Source organism: Pocillopora damicornis, chromosome 3 (genome assembly GCF_964200805.1).
Source record: "Pocillopora damicornis chromosome 3, jaPocDami1.2, whole genome shotgun sequence".
Lineage (NCBI taxonomy): Eukaryota > Metazoa > Cnidaria > Anthozoa > Scleractinia > Pocilloporidae > Pocillopora > Pocillopora damicornis.
The window spans coordinates 8,166,137-8,182,492 of NC_142672.1; the positions used below are offsets into that span (position 1 = coordinate 8,166,137).

The window sequence follows — 16,356 nt, forward strand, 5'->3', positions numbered from 1 at the left end:
AACAGCTCAAAAATGATGAAATTAATAAACCCTATCCCCTCCAATTATCTATATTTAATTTGCATTACTGTAAGTTAGGCAGACTTTGACTAGCTTTTATATTCTCCAAGTCTTTCTATTTTGGGAATAGTGACAGGAGAAAACTGATCCTGAAAGTAGTAACATCGGAGATCGGACATGCCGCAACCAATTCCGAGAAATTAAGGAAATCAGATACGATTCATGACGTGTAAGTGTCACCGTCCAAAGGACCCAACTGCAAGAGTAAGAAGAGGCTCTTCGGAACTTAAGATTATTGCAGCGATTCGGCATTGCGATCAGTTGGAAAACATAAAAGTCAAATGGGTTTCCACTTTGTAAGCAGTGGTCAAGAATTCACATATGTTACTTTTAATAATATTTGTGATAATGCGACTAATAACGACATTAACTCGACAGTATTCGCATCTCAACTCATCACCGCAAGTTGTGCTGCGGCATTCTATTTGGTTATGTTCTTCTTGGGCATTCTCGGTGTCTGGTTCCAGCCCTGTCTTAGAGTTTCTTCTTCGCAAGGAGCACTCTTCGCATTTTTCGTGGGGGCACTAATTACCTGTATAAATGTATTTACAAATGCGCACAACCTCTCGGTGAAGTTGAGCTTCCGGCTTTTCACAACAATACTTATTGGAATAATTTTCATAATCTTTGGTGCCTGGCGTTTCTTTGAAATGCCAAACAGAGCTCGAGGAGAAGCCAACCCACAGGGGAATGACAGACCGCCCCTCGGTAAACAACAGCCTTCCATGGGTCTGGTAGTTTCCTTGTTAACCTTTCCTTTGGTCATTATCGAGATTGTGCTGATTTGCGCATCGTTTAGCTCCAATATAACGGACGAGAAGAAAAGAAGCTTGGCGTATAAAGAGCGGCGCTTAGTTAACGCGGACAAGACTGTTTTCCTTATTCAGAAGATTTTCCAAGTTGTTACCTATTTGTATCTGCGGAACACTACAATTTCCCAGGGATACGAAGAGAACGTTCGGTTTTATTTTAGATTATTATCTTTTTTCAACTTCATCGAGTGGATAGACCCGCAACAAAATATAGACGACGACGTAGCTTTAACTGGAATCGGGGCAGAATTTGACGGCTGGTTCAATTTATTTACAGTGCTATACAAAGCATTGATCATAGATTATCGCTTATTGTGTGCACTACTGTTTCTTGAACATTCTGTTGAAGTTCAAAATCACGCGGATCCGGCCGATGAGAATGACAATGGCGGTGGTAATCAAGAAATGTCGCCTTGTGATGAAGTCAAAAGAGCATTCGGATTTGCTCTTGGCAGCTTCTGCCTCGTAGCCCCTGTCTTCAGTGCTTTATATTTTGTGTCTGCATTCGATCTAAAACCAGGGGTCTATATGTTTGCCATTATTGTCAACATAGTAGTCGTTGTTTGTGGAATTTGTCTGCTCTGCTTCAACGAATTGGCGGAAGTTCCCAATCACCTTAGAGAATCGCAAGGTGTTAAAATAATGGTAAGTCTCTGTAAATTTATTTGACAACTTAAAAAAAATGATTGATTGAAGTGAAAATTTTGGCCTTCTATGAGCCTCTTACAGTCTGCTTCGATGCCTCGACCCATCACACCGGAACCTTTTTCCGAGAAAATTTGTCTGTTAAAGATGTCAGCGACGTTTTGTCATAGACATTGTCCTGAGTCTATGCGAACAACTAACTTATCATTCTCCACTGCGGTCAGTTCACGTTTATGGTCGATGCACCCACGCAACTTCAGGGTAAAATCCGGTAAAAGACTAGTTTGAATGCCAACTAGAGCCATGAAGCCGAATAATTATGACAACTTATTTTTTATAACATACCTCAGTGAGGTGAAACCGAGATTTTACAAATTAAATTGTTATGATTACTCGGCTTCATCGGCTCTAGCTAAGATCGCTTCGGGAAATGTTTAATTTTGGTATATCGAATATGAGACACTGTGCATGTCGAGGTGAACAAGCTCAATAGCAGGCAATACTCCAACCTTTTCTTCTTTCCTCTGATAGGTTTGTTGTCTGGGTGCTGTAGGATTTACATGCTGGTTCGTGGAGGCAGTCATAGCTTGTTTTTGGGCTGCTAAACACAGAGGCGATAAGAAGAGTTCCTCCTCGTCATACATCCCTTGGACTGCCGCTAAGTTTATTATACGAAGTATAACAACAGCATTCCTCATTTTCTTGTTCACCAACATCAACGCCCGAGCTTTGCCCGTACTAAATCAGAGCATTAAAAACTATGTTCTTGTACCTGCTGTGATGTTAGGGGTGCTCTCCATGTTTGGAGAGGGTTTGGTTGACCAAAAATTGGGACCAGTGGATCATCTTCTCAGGTTTGTAAGCGTTGAGCATCACAAAGTTTAATGTATTCTAAAACAGTGGATAGCATTGAAGGCGCGCTCTGATTGGCTACTCAAACTCCAGATATCCTTTGCTATTCACCACCGAGTAACTTACGTGGGATTTGTTCCCGAAAATTAATGTAATCGTTGCAGGAATGTCGGTGGGTGGTGCTGGATATTTACCTTGTTGCGTCGCGGCTCGATCGGTAAATATCCACCGCTAACCACATCCTCTTCGGTCAATAGTTGTTGCCAATAAACAATCGGATCGTTTACGGGTGATAATTTATTTCTAAATTTGCACTTTAGTTATTTGATTACTTGTTAGTGATTTATATTTAACTTCAACATTTTGCTACCAATTTCCTGCTCTGTTTGTGATTGATTGACGTGCTCTCAGCCAGTCAGGCATGCTAAAATATTTGCACGTGTAAAATAAGGCGCGCCACTGAACGATGCTTTATCAGTCAGCTTTCAAAATCAACCTCGTACCCAGATCTCCTGCTTTTCTTTCAAGGGATTTCTTTCGAGACTTGGATCATTGTGTTTTGATCTAGTACAAGAAATTTAACTCCCATATTGCCCCTTTCCACCCGCAGTACAAATGACTTCTGGAGATAGCCGGGGAAACCTAACCAAATGTTTGGTGGGGGAAAACTTACAATGGACTGGCAATTTATACAGGGGGAGTAAAAAACCCCTCTAATTGCTGCATGCTATAGAAAATAGGTTAACCTCCTGCTGAATAGGCAACTTTACTCGATTACACTTAATTTTTAATGTAGCTGAAATTTAAGTTTTGTTCAACAAAGGGAAAAGGTCGCGTAACCAAGGATTCAAGTTAATGATTTTCGGATGTAAAGGTTATATATTTGTCAAACATTATTCGGCATTTTAATCCTAACAAAAGCCATCATCCCTCTATTCTGTCCTTCACTAGGTTGACTTATATGCCAGTTTTGTAATAAATGTATTGGGAATTCGATTTAAAACCTCCCTAACTCGCTCTTTGATTTACTGTTTAACCCAAACTGAAACCGTATCGAGGAGTGGCTCTGTTTGGTTCGGGCGAATTTTTCTTGGTTGTCTCAGCAATTTGTCATTTAAACTTTAATTTTTGACTCGTTTGCCTTCACAGGTGTGAAATCAAAGACCAAGGCCTGGAAATTCTGTTTAACGTAGGCCCACCAATGCACCTTGGTTTCCTTCTTCACGTGTTTCTTTACTTTATCATCATACAAACACGTTTACGAAACTGCCCGCCACAGCAAGAACAAGAGCCAGTGAATCCGGGGCAAAGGGACGGCCCGATTCGTGGGGGATGGGGACGTGGCTGGGGTCCGCAGCTGGAGCCAGGACCGTTTCAGGGACGGGGTCACGGTAGGGGCCGCGGGCGTGGCTGGAGAAACACCTAGGGCAGGGGCTGGTTTGCATTATTTTTTTCCTTGAGCTTAAGTTCACTAACCGTTGTTATCTCGAGTGATTTACATATACTATGTTAGGCTTTTGGGACGAATGATCTCTCCTCCTGCCTTGTTACTGTTTTAAATACATTGATTTCTTTGCTTAAATGAATTGATTCCTTAGCTCAATGCAAAAACGAGAAAAACTGCGGCACTAAATAATCTCTTGATCATTCATGGTTAAACAAGGGGAAAATACGTTGCTTTTCCTGGAATTAGTTTATAGAGTAAAGTTTCCCAGAATTTTCCCAGGTTTAGAGGTGCCTTCTTCATCTGTTCGTAGTTGTAATTACTGAAATTTTGAACGATCCGAAGAAAATAATATCAGTCAACACCAAAGTTTGACTGGGTGGTGTTTTAGTGTCGGGCGAGACCATAATCAACCTGTTGAGAACCAGTCGCTACTTCGCGTAAAAGGAATTACCTGAGTTATAATGACCCTCTTGGGACCTGTATCACATTCAGGACCACCGCTTAAATCTCTTAATTTTTCAAAATTGTATAATGTGATTCACTCAGAAACTTTTATTTTGTGTATCACTGTTTCCATAAAGTGATCGAGTCCTCCATGATTTTTCAAGCCAATATCTTCTGTTAAATCGTATTTTTCATGTCAATCACTAAATGGAAATCTGTTTGCGAACTCAGTTCAAACTACTCAAAATAGTATTAGTTAAGTCGAGTCGTTGTAATTGTACTAGTACCAACATCTGAAATTCATTCATTGGCAATTGAAATAAAGCAAACTACCCCGCTTCCTTGGTCCTGTTGGTTTGGTGAAACTTTAAAATACTTCATGATTGACGTCTATGTTATTGCTAATTCCTATTTTCTTACATAATTTTCATGAAAATACTGCGTATGCGTATGCAATTAAGTTATCATTGTTATTTTTGACCTCTGTAAAATTTCATATTTGCAAGAGCCGAAATAAACAAAATTAAATTTTTTTAAATTGAATTTGTTGCCTCGGATGTCAAGGGTAAATGCTATTTGACGCTTAGTAATCCTTGACTGTCCATTTATCTATTTCATGCGGATACAGTTAATTGACTTCGATCCAAGTTATAGAAAAACCGTTTCTTCACTCTCCTTTTATGCATTCAAAATCTTTCAGCCCACATTTCGAACGAATATCCAACGAACATGTCGGATGCGTGAAATAATTTCAAATCGGCACTCTTAATCCCTATGGTATCAACGGAAGCTTTTAATTCAACTGATTTATCACTTTTGTTTCATGTTATCGAACTCGCCTCCCACCGTAACCACCGTCCTGACTCCAAAATATCATTACTTTTACGGAATATATTTTTACCCATAGAATTAGGACTACAGCTTTACCTTTGTTCTCTGATTATCTAATTGACTCACGAAAGTTCTTACAAGAAAGAGGGGGGGGGGTGGGGAGATGAAGCAGGTTGGGTGTCTCTTTCCGCAAAGGTAACATCAAGAAGAATTAAAATGGGCCTTGGTAAAGAGTTTCTAAAGCTGACTTTTCAAGCTTTGGCGGTCCTTCATCATAGCCAGTAGAGGAATTGTGGGTTATGTGTGTCTATATGTGGCCTACGTGTAGCCCTACCCTCCCCTTCCCCAAGGAGAAAACCACCGCAGCCCCATTTTTCTGCATATAGATTAGCATACGCGTTTCCGCCAACCTTCCCCCCCCCCCCCCCCACTTTACCTCCGTCCCACCTAAGGGAAACAGAAGGGAGATCAATTGAAATTTTCTTCTGAGGACAGTAAACATTGACTGATAGAGATTGAAAAGCCGGCTTTAATACAAATACTGGGTATAAATTCATACAAAGCACCCGTTGCCCAAATTATAATCAAAGAATACCCATGGCCAACTCGTGCATAAAGTTTGGAGGGGACAAGAAAGGCGTAAATTTTTGCTCGATAACATGAAATGTATAAGCGGTACGAAGATAGTTTGAATTTTAATAACTGGCACGCTAACGGCAAAAATGGACATCAAAATCCTAAACGCTGTTAAACACGAAGATGCTCAAATCGACACCGTGAAAGCTTTGATGGTTTAAAGCGACGATATCAATCAACCGTGGACGATTCGTTCAATAAAATTTGCCCGACAACGCGGAGTGAAGCTGCACGAAGATGGGTTTTGGCTTAATCCCCTTGAGAAATTGAAAGTTGGAAGCGCGCGGTGGAAATGGCCACTGATATCGTAAAAACGATGATGCTGCAATGTAAACCGTAACAAATCGAGTACACCGCCCTGAGAAGACAAAACCCATCCTATATTTTATTCCTCAAGTCTTCATTTTTAAAAATAAATATATGTAGCAGTGAATTTCACAGGTTTTTAGTCAGAAAAGCACAAGATTATCTTCGTCCACTTCTGATCGATTCACCCGCCAATATATTTACAGAAGATGATCGAATTTAATCACGCTTCTTGATTTGCGTCAGATCATAAACAATCGAAGCGTTACTATGTAAAGAAGGGTCACCAACGTTTTGGGGGCGGTTAATTTCTACTGCAATGTGGTTTTATGCTCGGGAGAACGACTACTTGCCACAGTGTTTACATCTCAGTGAGAGAGTCTGTGACTCATTTGCATATAGGGGTCGCCATAAAAACCCGGGATCAATATCGGTATCTGGGCAACTGCCCACTTACCCCTCCCCTAACCCAACAACAGTCAATTGATGACAAGTTAGGGTTAATTTTGGGTTAGGGAAGGGGTAGGTGGTCCGTTTCCCAGATACTGATATGGATCCAAAACTCGTTTGCATGAGTTAAAAAGGTTAACACACAAAGAATTCCTTGAAAATTTTTAGATCATACAGCGTTTTCTTTATGGTGTTTTTGTTCTCATGGTGTTCGGAAAATGCATTTTCATCTTCGTCGCTCACCGTAATAAGTCTTGCGGCGTCTATTATTCTAAACAACGAACACACCAAGTTCATTCAGTCGAATTCAGCAAAGTTTGAAAAGGCGGAAATCGTGACATCGTTGTGTTACATACCAAAAATTAGCCACTCGATTCCCGGATGAAGTAGTCGCATTACTTCTACGAATGTTTTAATTCTTGGTAAAACAACATCGTCCGTATAATAATTTGAGGAAACGCTCCTTCCACAAACACGTCATTTAATCTCTGATTGGCTTCTTATATCTTTAGCCTTTCTTTTAGGGGCTAACGACTGGAGAGAAGCAATTTCAGAATACTTAATTTGATTCTAGGACCAGGAGTAACGAGGGAAAGACTCACCACATCCAATTCTCCGAACCAACTAGCAAAGAGAGAAGTGAAGGATTCTTTGAATCTTGTGTATACTAGTGAAGTCTAGAAAAACTTGATCTGAAAAACTTGTCAAGTCAAAATGTCTTTCCCGCTTGTCAGTATTGCTCAAGGAACAGAATTAACATCGAGGAAGCTCAATGTGTGTGGTTATGTCACCGAAAGCGACAAGAACTCGGTAGCAATGGCATCTCAAGTCATCTCCGCAAGTTTTGCTGCGGTTTTCTATTTGGTGATGTTCTTCCAGGGCATTCTCGTCATTTGTATCGAGCGCTTTGTCAGAATTTCTTCTTCACATGGAACACTTTTCGTATTTTTTGTGGGGGGTTTATTTGCCTGTATAAATGTAATCACAACTAGAAACAATCTCTATGTAGCATTGAACTTCCGGCTTTTCACGGTACCTCTCATTGGAATTATATTTTTGTTCTTTGGCGTCACTCTGTTCTCCAGAGAACTTCCTCCGGGGGAAAATCGACCAACTTTGGGAAGACAACAGCCCTCGATGGGCTTGGTGGTTTCCATAATAACAGTTCCTCTGGTTGGCATTGAGATCGTACTTCTTATCGCGACTTTTAATTCTATATCAACAGACGAAATAAATGAATCCTTGACACATCTTGAATGGCTCTTGCTCAAGACTGAAAAGTCTCTATTCCTTGCTCAAAAGATTTTCCAAGCTCTTTTCTATCTATGTCTGCGCAAAACAAGAATACGCCGAGACTCCGAAGAGAAAGCCCGATTTTATTTTAGATTATTGTCTTTTTTTAACTTCATCGAGTGGATAGACTCACAAGTAAACGTAGAAAGAGACGTTCGTTTGAGTGGAATCACGAAAGAACTCGATGGCTGGTTCAATTTTGTGACAGTTTTGTACCAAGCATTGATCATAGATTATCGCTTATTGTGTTCATTACTATTCCTTGAACATTCGGCGGAAGTTCAAAATCAAGACGGCCCAGCTGAAGAGAATAATTATGGAGGAAATAACCAAGATGTTGGACTAAGAACATGTTTTGGATATAGTGTTGGCTGTGTATGCCTCATTGTTCCCATATTCTGTGCATTACATGATGCTCGTGCTTTCCATCTGGATGCAAGGGTCAATACACTTGTTATTACCGTCAACTTGGTAATTGTCATTTGTGGAGGGTGTCTCCTGTTCAATAACAACTTGGATGCTGATCCCATTCAACACAGAGAATCACAAGGAATCAAAATCATGGTTAGTCTTGGCAATGTAAGCTTTATCTCAAGTAATTATTTTAGCCTCCTTTAAGCCTCTATTTGGATGCAGTACACGAAGCCAGTTTCGTAAAAAATTTAAAAGAGGAAGATTTCAAAGAAACTTCTGTAAATGACCCCGATCCTGAGCCCATCTGACTTAACAACCTTTTCCTACCCACACAGCCTACTCAGGATACGATTGATGCTTCCAGGAGAGCTCTAGAAAACGACCAGATTTCCTTAGCCATTTCACTTTTTTTAATCATTTGCAGCCCAAGGATAATTAACGCATCTGCACTCGATAGATATGAAGTCGCGTAGGTTTTCCCAATATTTCCCGTCTTAACCCTCTTGCAGCCCCAGGCCCTCAATTTTTCGGCTCTGCTGCTTGAAGCTTTATAGAGCACGCAAGACCAGTTTAGTCCTGCATGGGATTATTTACAGAGCTTTGTATCATATTCACCATCTACATTCAGACTCTTCACGTTTCCACACGTTCGACCGTTAAGGTCGATATCCATTCATGATATCTACTAGTAATGTTCGTGTCAAGGTGCGCGAAATAATCTTCCAGTACGGTTCTTTAATTCCCCTCGGTGCTGCGGCTCCCGAGTAAATTGAAGAACGAGACTTGTGCTATTTTTCTGGAAGCGGACAACTTGAACTGTCTAATGGACTCTTCGAAAATACCAGAAGGTAGACTAATAATTCGTTTACCGCTTACAAGTTGTCATAGTAGTCACAATCATCGTCATTATCGCTGTCGGTATCATAACTTTTAATTAATATAAATTATTACTTTTTTCATCCATAGGTTTGTTGCTTGGGTGCTGTGGGATTTACATGCTGGCTTATGGAGGCGGCCATTGCTTGTTTTTGGGCAGTAAAAAACAGAAGCGGCATTCAGGATGCGAAACCCCAGTACATTCCTTGGACTGCTGCAAAGTTTGCTGTACGCAGTGTAACAACAGCATTTATCATTTTCTTGTTCATGAAAATAAACGTTCGAGCTTTTCCCTCGAATAACCCGACCAAAAGTGGAAACTTTACTTTAGTACCTATTGTGATGTTTGGGGTAATATCCATGTTTATCGAAGGCTTAATTGACCAGAAGGCTGGATGGGTACACCAATATCTTGGGTAAGCCGAACAATTATATTCTTAGCATGGGAGTTCGTTTTCATTCAAAAGTGTACCTGAAAGCATTTGGTTTCTCGCTAAAGATAAATATACATTTATTTTCAATATTACGCATGCAATGCAAGTTATACATCCTGCCGTCTTCCGGCCATTTTCTCTATTCTTTGGCGCGCGCTCCGCCAATTCATTTTCAAATTTACCGCCGGTAAGTCTAAATAAGTCCCGGATATTTCGCGGCACTCTGCGCGATGTTGTAAACTTTCTTCACTGTTTGAAATTGAATGGCAAGTTCTAAGTTCTTGAACACTGAAATGCTTTTGGAACACATGATGAGGTGAGCTGATGAATGATGCAAAGTTTATCAGCCTTGGTTTTAGGTCTCAAGCATTTTCATTTAAAATAGGTTACCCTGCATTTGTCTCCTTATAGGAGTCCTTTAGGAAATAATTCTCCAGATGTGGTTAGGAAAAGCACCCCCTTTGTAGGTTTGCCTTGTAGTGGTAGTTAGTCATGGAAATTTACTTCTAAGCTTTGTTTTTTCTAAAAATTTTATTTCCTCAGGTGTGAAATACAAGATCAAACCCTGGTATTCCTCTTTGAGGCAGGTCCGCCAATGTACCTGGGATTTCTTATTCATGTTGCTCTCTACTTTATGGTACTTGCAAAAGGACTTCGGTACTGCGTACTAGGGCCAATCTTACATATTCCATTAGATTAACAGTAGAGGCTGAACTTATGCGATCAACTACTGAGTTAGAAATCATATCACCTTTGTTTCCGAAGCTAACAAGATGTGAGATGAAAGCTGCATCTGTATTGGTTGCAAGGCCAAATATTGTTTTATTCATTGCTTGTTCTAGTTTTGGAGCCTTGATGCATCCTGAGCCTGAAAGTGACAATTATGGATCGTTATGCGTAGAGGAAAGACTTTGCTGTTAAGGCCTGGTTTAGAGGCTGGCCTAATTAAAAATTGAAAAATTGCCGCATGTGGTAGCCACGGAGTGTTAATAGTTTTTTTTTTTTAAGTGTTAATAGTTTAAATACACTTAGGGATGGCAGTAAATAAAGCTTTCATCTACTCCTTCTTTCTATCGATCATTAGGAAGCACAAATCAGTGAAGGGATAACAGTCAGTGAGTTCGTCGCATTTTATATAAGGATACTAGAAGTATGTGTTCATTATTATCAATGGTTAACGTTTTCGACGCTTACGCTCAACTTGCGTAATGCAGTTTCATCAGTTCTATTATTAAAATAAAGAGCATACGCTCAAAGCTGCACAATAAAAGCTGTAACAACATCAGAAGTCATAAATGATTGTGAATATGTGAAAATCGAAAGTATGAACTGCAGATGAAGAAATGAACATGAAAGGGATCTTCGCAGTAACGAACACTACGCAAGCAGCATTGAAAATAAGTAATCTCCTTGTTATGCTATAAATAAAATAATCTCCATGTTATGCTATGCAGTGAAGACTTACGAACGAATATCGCGCTAAAAACAAGGTCATAACAAAAATTAACAACTCAACGGACGGAGGTTTGCATGCAGCTGATGCGCGTGAGTCGTACGAGTTGACTCCTTTACCGTTGAAAACCGATCCACCTTGTACATGAGAGTTCTCATCTTTTAAAAATGAATCTGACTCAACAACTACGAAGGATGTGAGCGGCGTAACGAAGTTGTACTTCAATGAAATATTCAGCGCTTCTGATTTCAGCCGAGCCTTTTCCTCTAAATTTTCCGTTATCAGGAGATCGAGTAACAGCTCCTTAATTTTCATGTAAGCCCACAGCCTCTCAGGAAAGTCTTTGACTAACACCTCATCTGGTGAGACGGTTAGGTTTTGGAGAGTGTGTGTCAGAGTATAAAAGACGGGTTTGATGCTAGAGATACCCCGAATATTAACAGGCATCAGCCTTGAATCACTGAGTCCTTCCTTAAGCTTTCCAGACACAACAAGCTCCGATCCATCGTTATACTGGGAAAATTCTGTAGCTGTGACTTGTGTGTTATCTACCATGTCCTGAGGATACTCGAATCGAACTCGCACCAACAGAGGCGTGCTGATCTCGTCAAAAAATCCTTCTAGTTGACTCGCAGCGTCCTTAGCTAGATAGATTCGACGAGCTTTACCTCCATTTTCGGCTGATAGCGCAGTAAGCAAATTCATATTTAGGTTAAAGCCAAATCCTAGAGAAAATATGGAAGCTTTTAACGTATTCGCCTTAAGAATGTTAGCACGGATCTGCTGACCGTCGACAACCCCCTCGGTTGGCTCACCATCTGTAAGAAACAGTACAATCGGAAAATTGCCTGCAGCGAACGAATCCCCCTGACGAGCTATATCAAGGAGGTTTAGAGCCAAAAGAAGAGCTTCGTTGATGTTGGTCCTGCCTCCTGCGTTCACGTTTTGTTCGACAAAGTTTTTACCAGCTTGAATATTGTCACTAGTTGCGAGCGAGGTTGAAGGTCTCCACTTTACCGTATCACCATTAAATAGGACGATGTTAAATGAATCGTCTGCGCGAAGCTGGTCGAGGATAGCTAACATGGCTTGGCGCGTTTGCTCAATCTTTTGACCTTCCATTGAACCACTGATGTCGATGACGAAGACCACGTTTTTTGGCAATGGATTTAAACCACTGGGAGAGAAATACTGAACGAAAAAGGAGTCAAGCACTTGGATTACTCCGGCGTTATTTTTGTGATGAACGTTGTACCTGCCATGAGGAAAGAAAACAAAGGTCGCTGACAAACAACTGTAACAATTATTATGATAACTATAATGCAGTATGCATATTTTCCATACTGTTCCCTACACATTTTCTAAGGTGCTGACAAGCCGGAGAATTTGTTTAACATCACGAGTTCCTTTAGCTGGTGATCATTTCCTTTATTCTTGCTACCTTTATGTTTGATTCATTGGTTATATTGTATGGAGAAATTAGATGCTTTTCACTCTTAGGAGTTAAAGGGTTTGAGGGGAGAATGACGATGCTTGTGCTCTATGAAGCAACCGCAAAAAATTGCCCCGAATCGTTTTCATTGGGTACAAAAGCATAATTTTGTTCGATCTTGTTGCGCTGCTCGCCTCCTTGAATCATTTCCTCGTAAACCTTCTGAATGAAACGATGCAAAGCGTGTCGTCTAAAGAAGCAGTTTCAATGAAAGTTCCATCTTCTGTTTTAAAAAAACCAATACAAGATTTCAATTGCTGAATAGGTCTGCAACTGTCAAATCTTTGGTTTCTGAAGGAATTCAGAGAAAACGGGAAAAACTGACATTATGAAGGTCCTAAAAATAGATTACGAGTAATAAGTCTACAGAATTCGATAAAATCGAATTACAACGAAATTTCTTACCGTATAATGAAATCGCCATCAACCCCCGCATTTCCATGTTGTCTCTGTTCGGTTTCACTTGGACTGTATGTTATACGCGCCGACGTCGGCGATGTTTGAGTCACCACTGTTGATGGATTTCCCTTCTCCAGTACATCGCTTGGATCTTTGCGAATTTTCATGACCTCTACGAGAGACAAGTCTTGCGGTTCTTCGATGTCGACATTAACATTTAAAACGGGAACAATCTGTTTTGGACGAATGCTGATTGTTTCTTCGTAGAATCCTTTTCGCCTTATAAGCAACTGTTGATAGTTAAGATGAAACACAGCAGTACTGTTTGGCGCTACATTAATTGCAATTTCAAACACGTCCATTCCTCGCAAAGCCTGTTGAGATTTAGTGGAACTCACAAGGCCTGTGTTTAGGCTGTTGTTCTTGGCTTTCTCGTATTCCGTTTTCGCTACGTTCTTTTCCTTCACACGCGCAATGAAATGTTTTCCATTCACTACCATCGAGAAGTTGGAGATAAAAGCTGTTTCCGGGAGGTGGACGACAAACTTAGCCTCACGATTGTTGGGAGATTTGTTTTGCAACTTACTTGTTACAAGCGTGTTCGCAAAGCGTGAAGATATTTTCGATGTTATAAGCAAACTTAAAGGAATCAACTCTGCATTGTGTATATCCCTACGTTCTCGATTCAAGCGTTTGTCGAGGTCTGCCGTGAAAACTTTTGTGTTTGAATTCTGCACTAACCCGAGGAGAACACCGAGGAGGACGATGTACAAAGTCATCTTCTCAATTTGTCCTTGGGCATTCGGCAGTCCGTCACGGAATCGACTTCACTTCAAAATGCAAATACTCCGTGCTTCCGGTCACGTCCACAAAGAATTAGTATTGGTCAACGGAACACACCAACCAAATAATGAAGATGACGCGTGGGGTCATGTTATGTCTGTGAGTCGATATTTGAATAAATCTATTAGTTATCGTCGGAAAAGCGCAAATTCCTGAGCTTCACGTTTATCAACCGTTATATCGATAAAAAATAAGCAATGAATGTTTTCGAGAACGAAAAGCTTACTGGAACTTTTTCCCGATAGTGACAAAAGGATTTGGAAAGGGTAGTTTAAAAAACCAGCGAAAAAACCTTTCGTTAAAAAAAAAAAAAAAAAAAAAAAATTCGCTACCGGACCCTCATACGATACTTTATTAAATAACTTCTCCGATGTTTTAAATGAATATTGAAGCATAACAGTCATTTCCCAGTTACCGAGGGAACCTTGCAAATTAGAATGGGAGAGCCGATAACATTGCATAAACTGCACAATTTATAAAATATGACCATGCAGAACCGCGAGAGTGAATGCAAGTTGAATACAGAATAACAATGAGTCCATGGCCAGTTATAGAATTAATTAAAATTTTCTATCTTTTTGAAGAGGAAGTTAAGTCAAGAAATATTGGTCAACTTGCATCAATATGACTATGTTTGCTCATATCTGGAAATTGTAACTACCTGTGGAACCACAAGCCATTGTCCTTGGTTCCTGTTTCTCGTTTCGCACTATATGTATTTCTTGAATTCTGTTTTCAATCTTAGGTTTTAAAAGTAATTTTCCATTAAAATCGGTTTGCATGTCGATATTGTCGCTGCGTATTACTAGTGGAATGCTCGATATAGCAAGATTTGGAAATCTCTTTTCTAATTAGTTCCTAATGTACCTTATAACGAAAACCTACTATCTACGTTCACTCCCTTTTTTTCACTTTTTTTTTGGAATGTAGTTCCTCACTTGCTTGTTATCTCCAAAGAGATAATACTTGCAATATGTAATAGTTGAAATATGTACTTAATGAGCTTATTTTACCAGTCTGTGTTGTATGATAAGTATACCTTTACAGAAGCTTTTGTAACGACTAAAAAGAAATGTCGCTGCTAGAATCTCTCGCTACCGCAAAAACTCAATAGAGTTACTTGTTCGATCTCCTACCTCATCTAGTATTACCTATTCTGCTGTCCATTTAAAATCATTTCTACGACCTCCCAAGAAAGGTAACATGAACATAACCATTGCTTTTGATAACAAGACGAACTTCATGTTGCTAATGCCCCATAAACCAAGATGACCGCTTATTTGATGTGCTACCAGGATGGTCGTAATACGGAAGCATTTAAAGCCATATTAGTGAGCGCCATCAGGATTATCGTCAACGGGAAGGTTGGATGAGCTGGTCAAGAGAGGCTGATGCTCTCTTGTTTCCCGATGTATCGCTACGTTATCCCTGTTATCTGGACCTGCTATAATTATGAAATAGAGAAACACGTGAATAAGGAACCCAAGGTACAGTGGCGGACCTGCCTCAATCAGAATTCTCAGGCTGTCATTCTTGATTGTACTCCTAAGAAGGAAATACGTTCAGGGTTAAATTATCAAAAAAACATCGCTGATAAGTATTTCTGTGTTAAACACTTTACACTTTCACTCCAGTCCTCCGCCTGGTTAATCACTCTCGAAATAGGTTACAGAATGTCATAAGGAGTTTCTGTGCTGCTCTGTCTCGAAATTTAAGGAGTATTTCAAAAGATTCGTTAATAACATTGTAACATGGCCAATGTGTAAGCGCGTCAATTCTGTTTCAAGAGGGAGACTTTGCGATGACAACGACAGTGGAGTGAGATTATCATTAAGAGTAAAACGCTAAATTTAACATTCAATTAATTGGACGCTATTTTTCGTTCATTTGAACCCCACACGACCATAAGGCGGCCTCTTGATTTTTTAAAGATCTGTTGTTATCTTTGCTACTATAATCTTCTTAATGGTAGAAAGGGAGGCCGTTGCGAACCTTAGGAGTTGATCCAGTGGTCCAACTTTCTGATCAATCAAGCCCTCGCCGAACATAGAGAAAACTCCCAACATCACAGCAGGTACAAGAAAGTGATTTTTGCTGCTCGTCTGGTATGAAAAAGTGCGGGCGTCTATATTTATAAATAAGAAAATGAGAAATGTTGTCGTTAAACTGCGCACGAAATATTTTAAGGCTTCCCAAAGAATGCATGATCGGTGGAGCGGGACTTCTGATTCAGGAGAAGCCCAAAAGGAAAAGATGGCGGCCTCCAACATCCAGCAAACAAAACCAACTGCGCCTAAAAGACAAACCTATGGAAAAAAGAAGAAATGTTAATTACGAAGCATAAAACTGTGTCTGCTGATGACTGATGGTGATGCGGAAGTACTGACTTGATTTTGTTTTCGAATTGAACGTACTTACACCTGGAAACCTCGCTTGAAACCGCGCTTTAGAAACTTTGCAATTTTGACTTCTTTCTATGCTCATAACTTCTTTCGCTGGATTTAAGTTTGCGAACGTTTGCTTAAATTGTTGAAAAATGATACAATTAGTCTGTACCTGTCTAGATTTCGGGCTGGACGGGAAAATCTAGACCGTGGCCAATCTCGATTTCAGCCAATCAAATCCTTCAATTTGGTTGTTTCCAGTCTTTTTGGGGAACGGCCGCATAA

At 40.1% G+C, this 16,356-nt stretch overlaps 4 protein-coding genes across 5 annotated transcripts in view; 2 read left to right on the plus strand and 2 right to left on the minus strand.

The window, feature by feature from the left end:
• The first annotated feature begins 30 nt into the window (after positions 1-30).
• LOC113685329 (uncharacterized) lies at positions 31-4,803 on the plus strand. The gene is made up of 3 exons (XM_089200328.1): positions 31-1,517; positions 2,049-2,371; positions 3,519-4,803. The coding sequence occupies exons 1-3, from the start codon at positions 342-344 to the stop codon at positions 3,793-3,795; spliced, it is 1,776 nt and encodes a 591-aa protein (XP_089056454.1). The 5' UTR covers positions 31-341; the 3' UTR covers positions 3,796-4,803.
• A 1,893-nt stretch (positions 4,804-6,696) lies between these two features.
• Positions 6,697-10,465, plus strand: LOC113685347 (uncharacterized). Its single transcript, XM_027202847.2, has 3 exons — positions 6,697-8,340; positions 9,157-9,482; positions 10,044-10,465. Exons 1-3 carry the CDS (start codon positions 7,198-7,200, stop codon positions 10,198-10,200), a joined length of 1,626 nt encoding a protein of 541 aa, XP_027058648.2. The 5' UTR covers positions 6,697-7,197; the 3' UTR covers positions 10,201-10,465.
• LOC113685345 (inter-alpha-trypsin inhibitor heavy chain H4) lies at positions 10,013-14,112 on the minus strand. Its single transcript, XM_027202843.2, has 2 exons — positions 12,851-14,112; positions 10,013-12,208 (listed from the first exon to the last, which is right to left on the minus strand). Exons 1-2 carry the CDS (start codon positions 13,621-13,623, stop codon positions 10,942-10,944), a joined length of 2,040 nt encoding a protein of 679 aa, XP_027058644.2. The 5' UTR covers positions 13,624-14,112; the 3' UTR covers positions 10,013-10,941.
• Positions 14,025-16,356, minus strand: part of LOC113685346 (uncharacterized) — a 4,275-nt gene continuing 1,943 nt past the window's right edge. Inside the window, exons 2-3 of one of the 2 annotated variants that reach the window (XM_027202844.2) lie at positions 15,680-15,993; positions 14,025-15,232 (exon numbers count right to left, since the gene is read on the minus strand). In XM_027202844.2, the coding sequence (XP_027058645.2) occupies positions 15,016-15,232; positions 15,680-15,993 (531 nt within the window). In that variant the 3' untranslated portion in view covers positions 14,025-15,015. The remainder of the gene's footprint in view (positions 15,233-15,679; positions 15,994-16,356) is intronic. The other variant, XM_027202846.2, reaches the window with a different exon arrangement.

Bases quoted from the DNA above. Each gene is read 5' to 3' on its own strand.
- LOC113685345 (XM_027202843.2), bottom strand. From the start codon at position 13,623: ATGACTTTGTACATCGTCCTCCTCGGTGTTCTCCTCGGGTTAGTGCAG. The intron at 12,209-12,850 runs GTAAGAAATTTC...TCCTCATGGCAG, and splicing joins GATGGCGATTTCATTATACG to GTACAACGTTCATCACAAAA.
- LOC113685329 (XM_089200328.1), top strand. From the start codon at position 342: ATGGGTTTCCACTTTGTAAGCAGTGGTCAAGAATTCACATATGTTACT. The intron at 1,518-2,048 runs GTAAGTCTCTGT...TTCCTCTGATAG, and splicing joins CGCAAGGTGTTAAAATAATG to GTTTGTTGTCTGGGTGCTGT. The intron at 2,372-3,518 runs GTTTGTAAGCGT...TTGCCTTCACAG, and splicing joins CCAGTGGATCATCTTCTCAG to GTGTGAAATCAAAGACCAAG.
- LOC113685347 (XM_027202847.2), top strand. From the start codon at position 7,198: ATGTCTTTCCCGCTTGTCAGTATTGCTCAAGGAACAGAATTAACATCG. The intron at 8,341-9,156 runs GTTAGTCTTGGC...TTTCATCCATAG, and splicing joins CACAAGGAATCAAAATCATG to GTTTGTTGCTTGGGTGCTGT. The intron at 9,483-10,043 runs GTAAGCCGAACA...TTATTTCCTCAG, and splicing joins TGGGTACACCAATATCTTGG to GTGTGAAATACAAGATCAAA.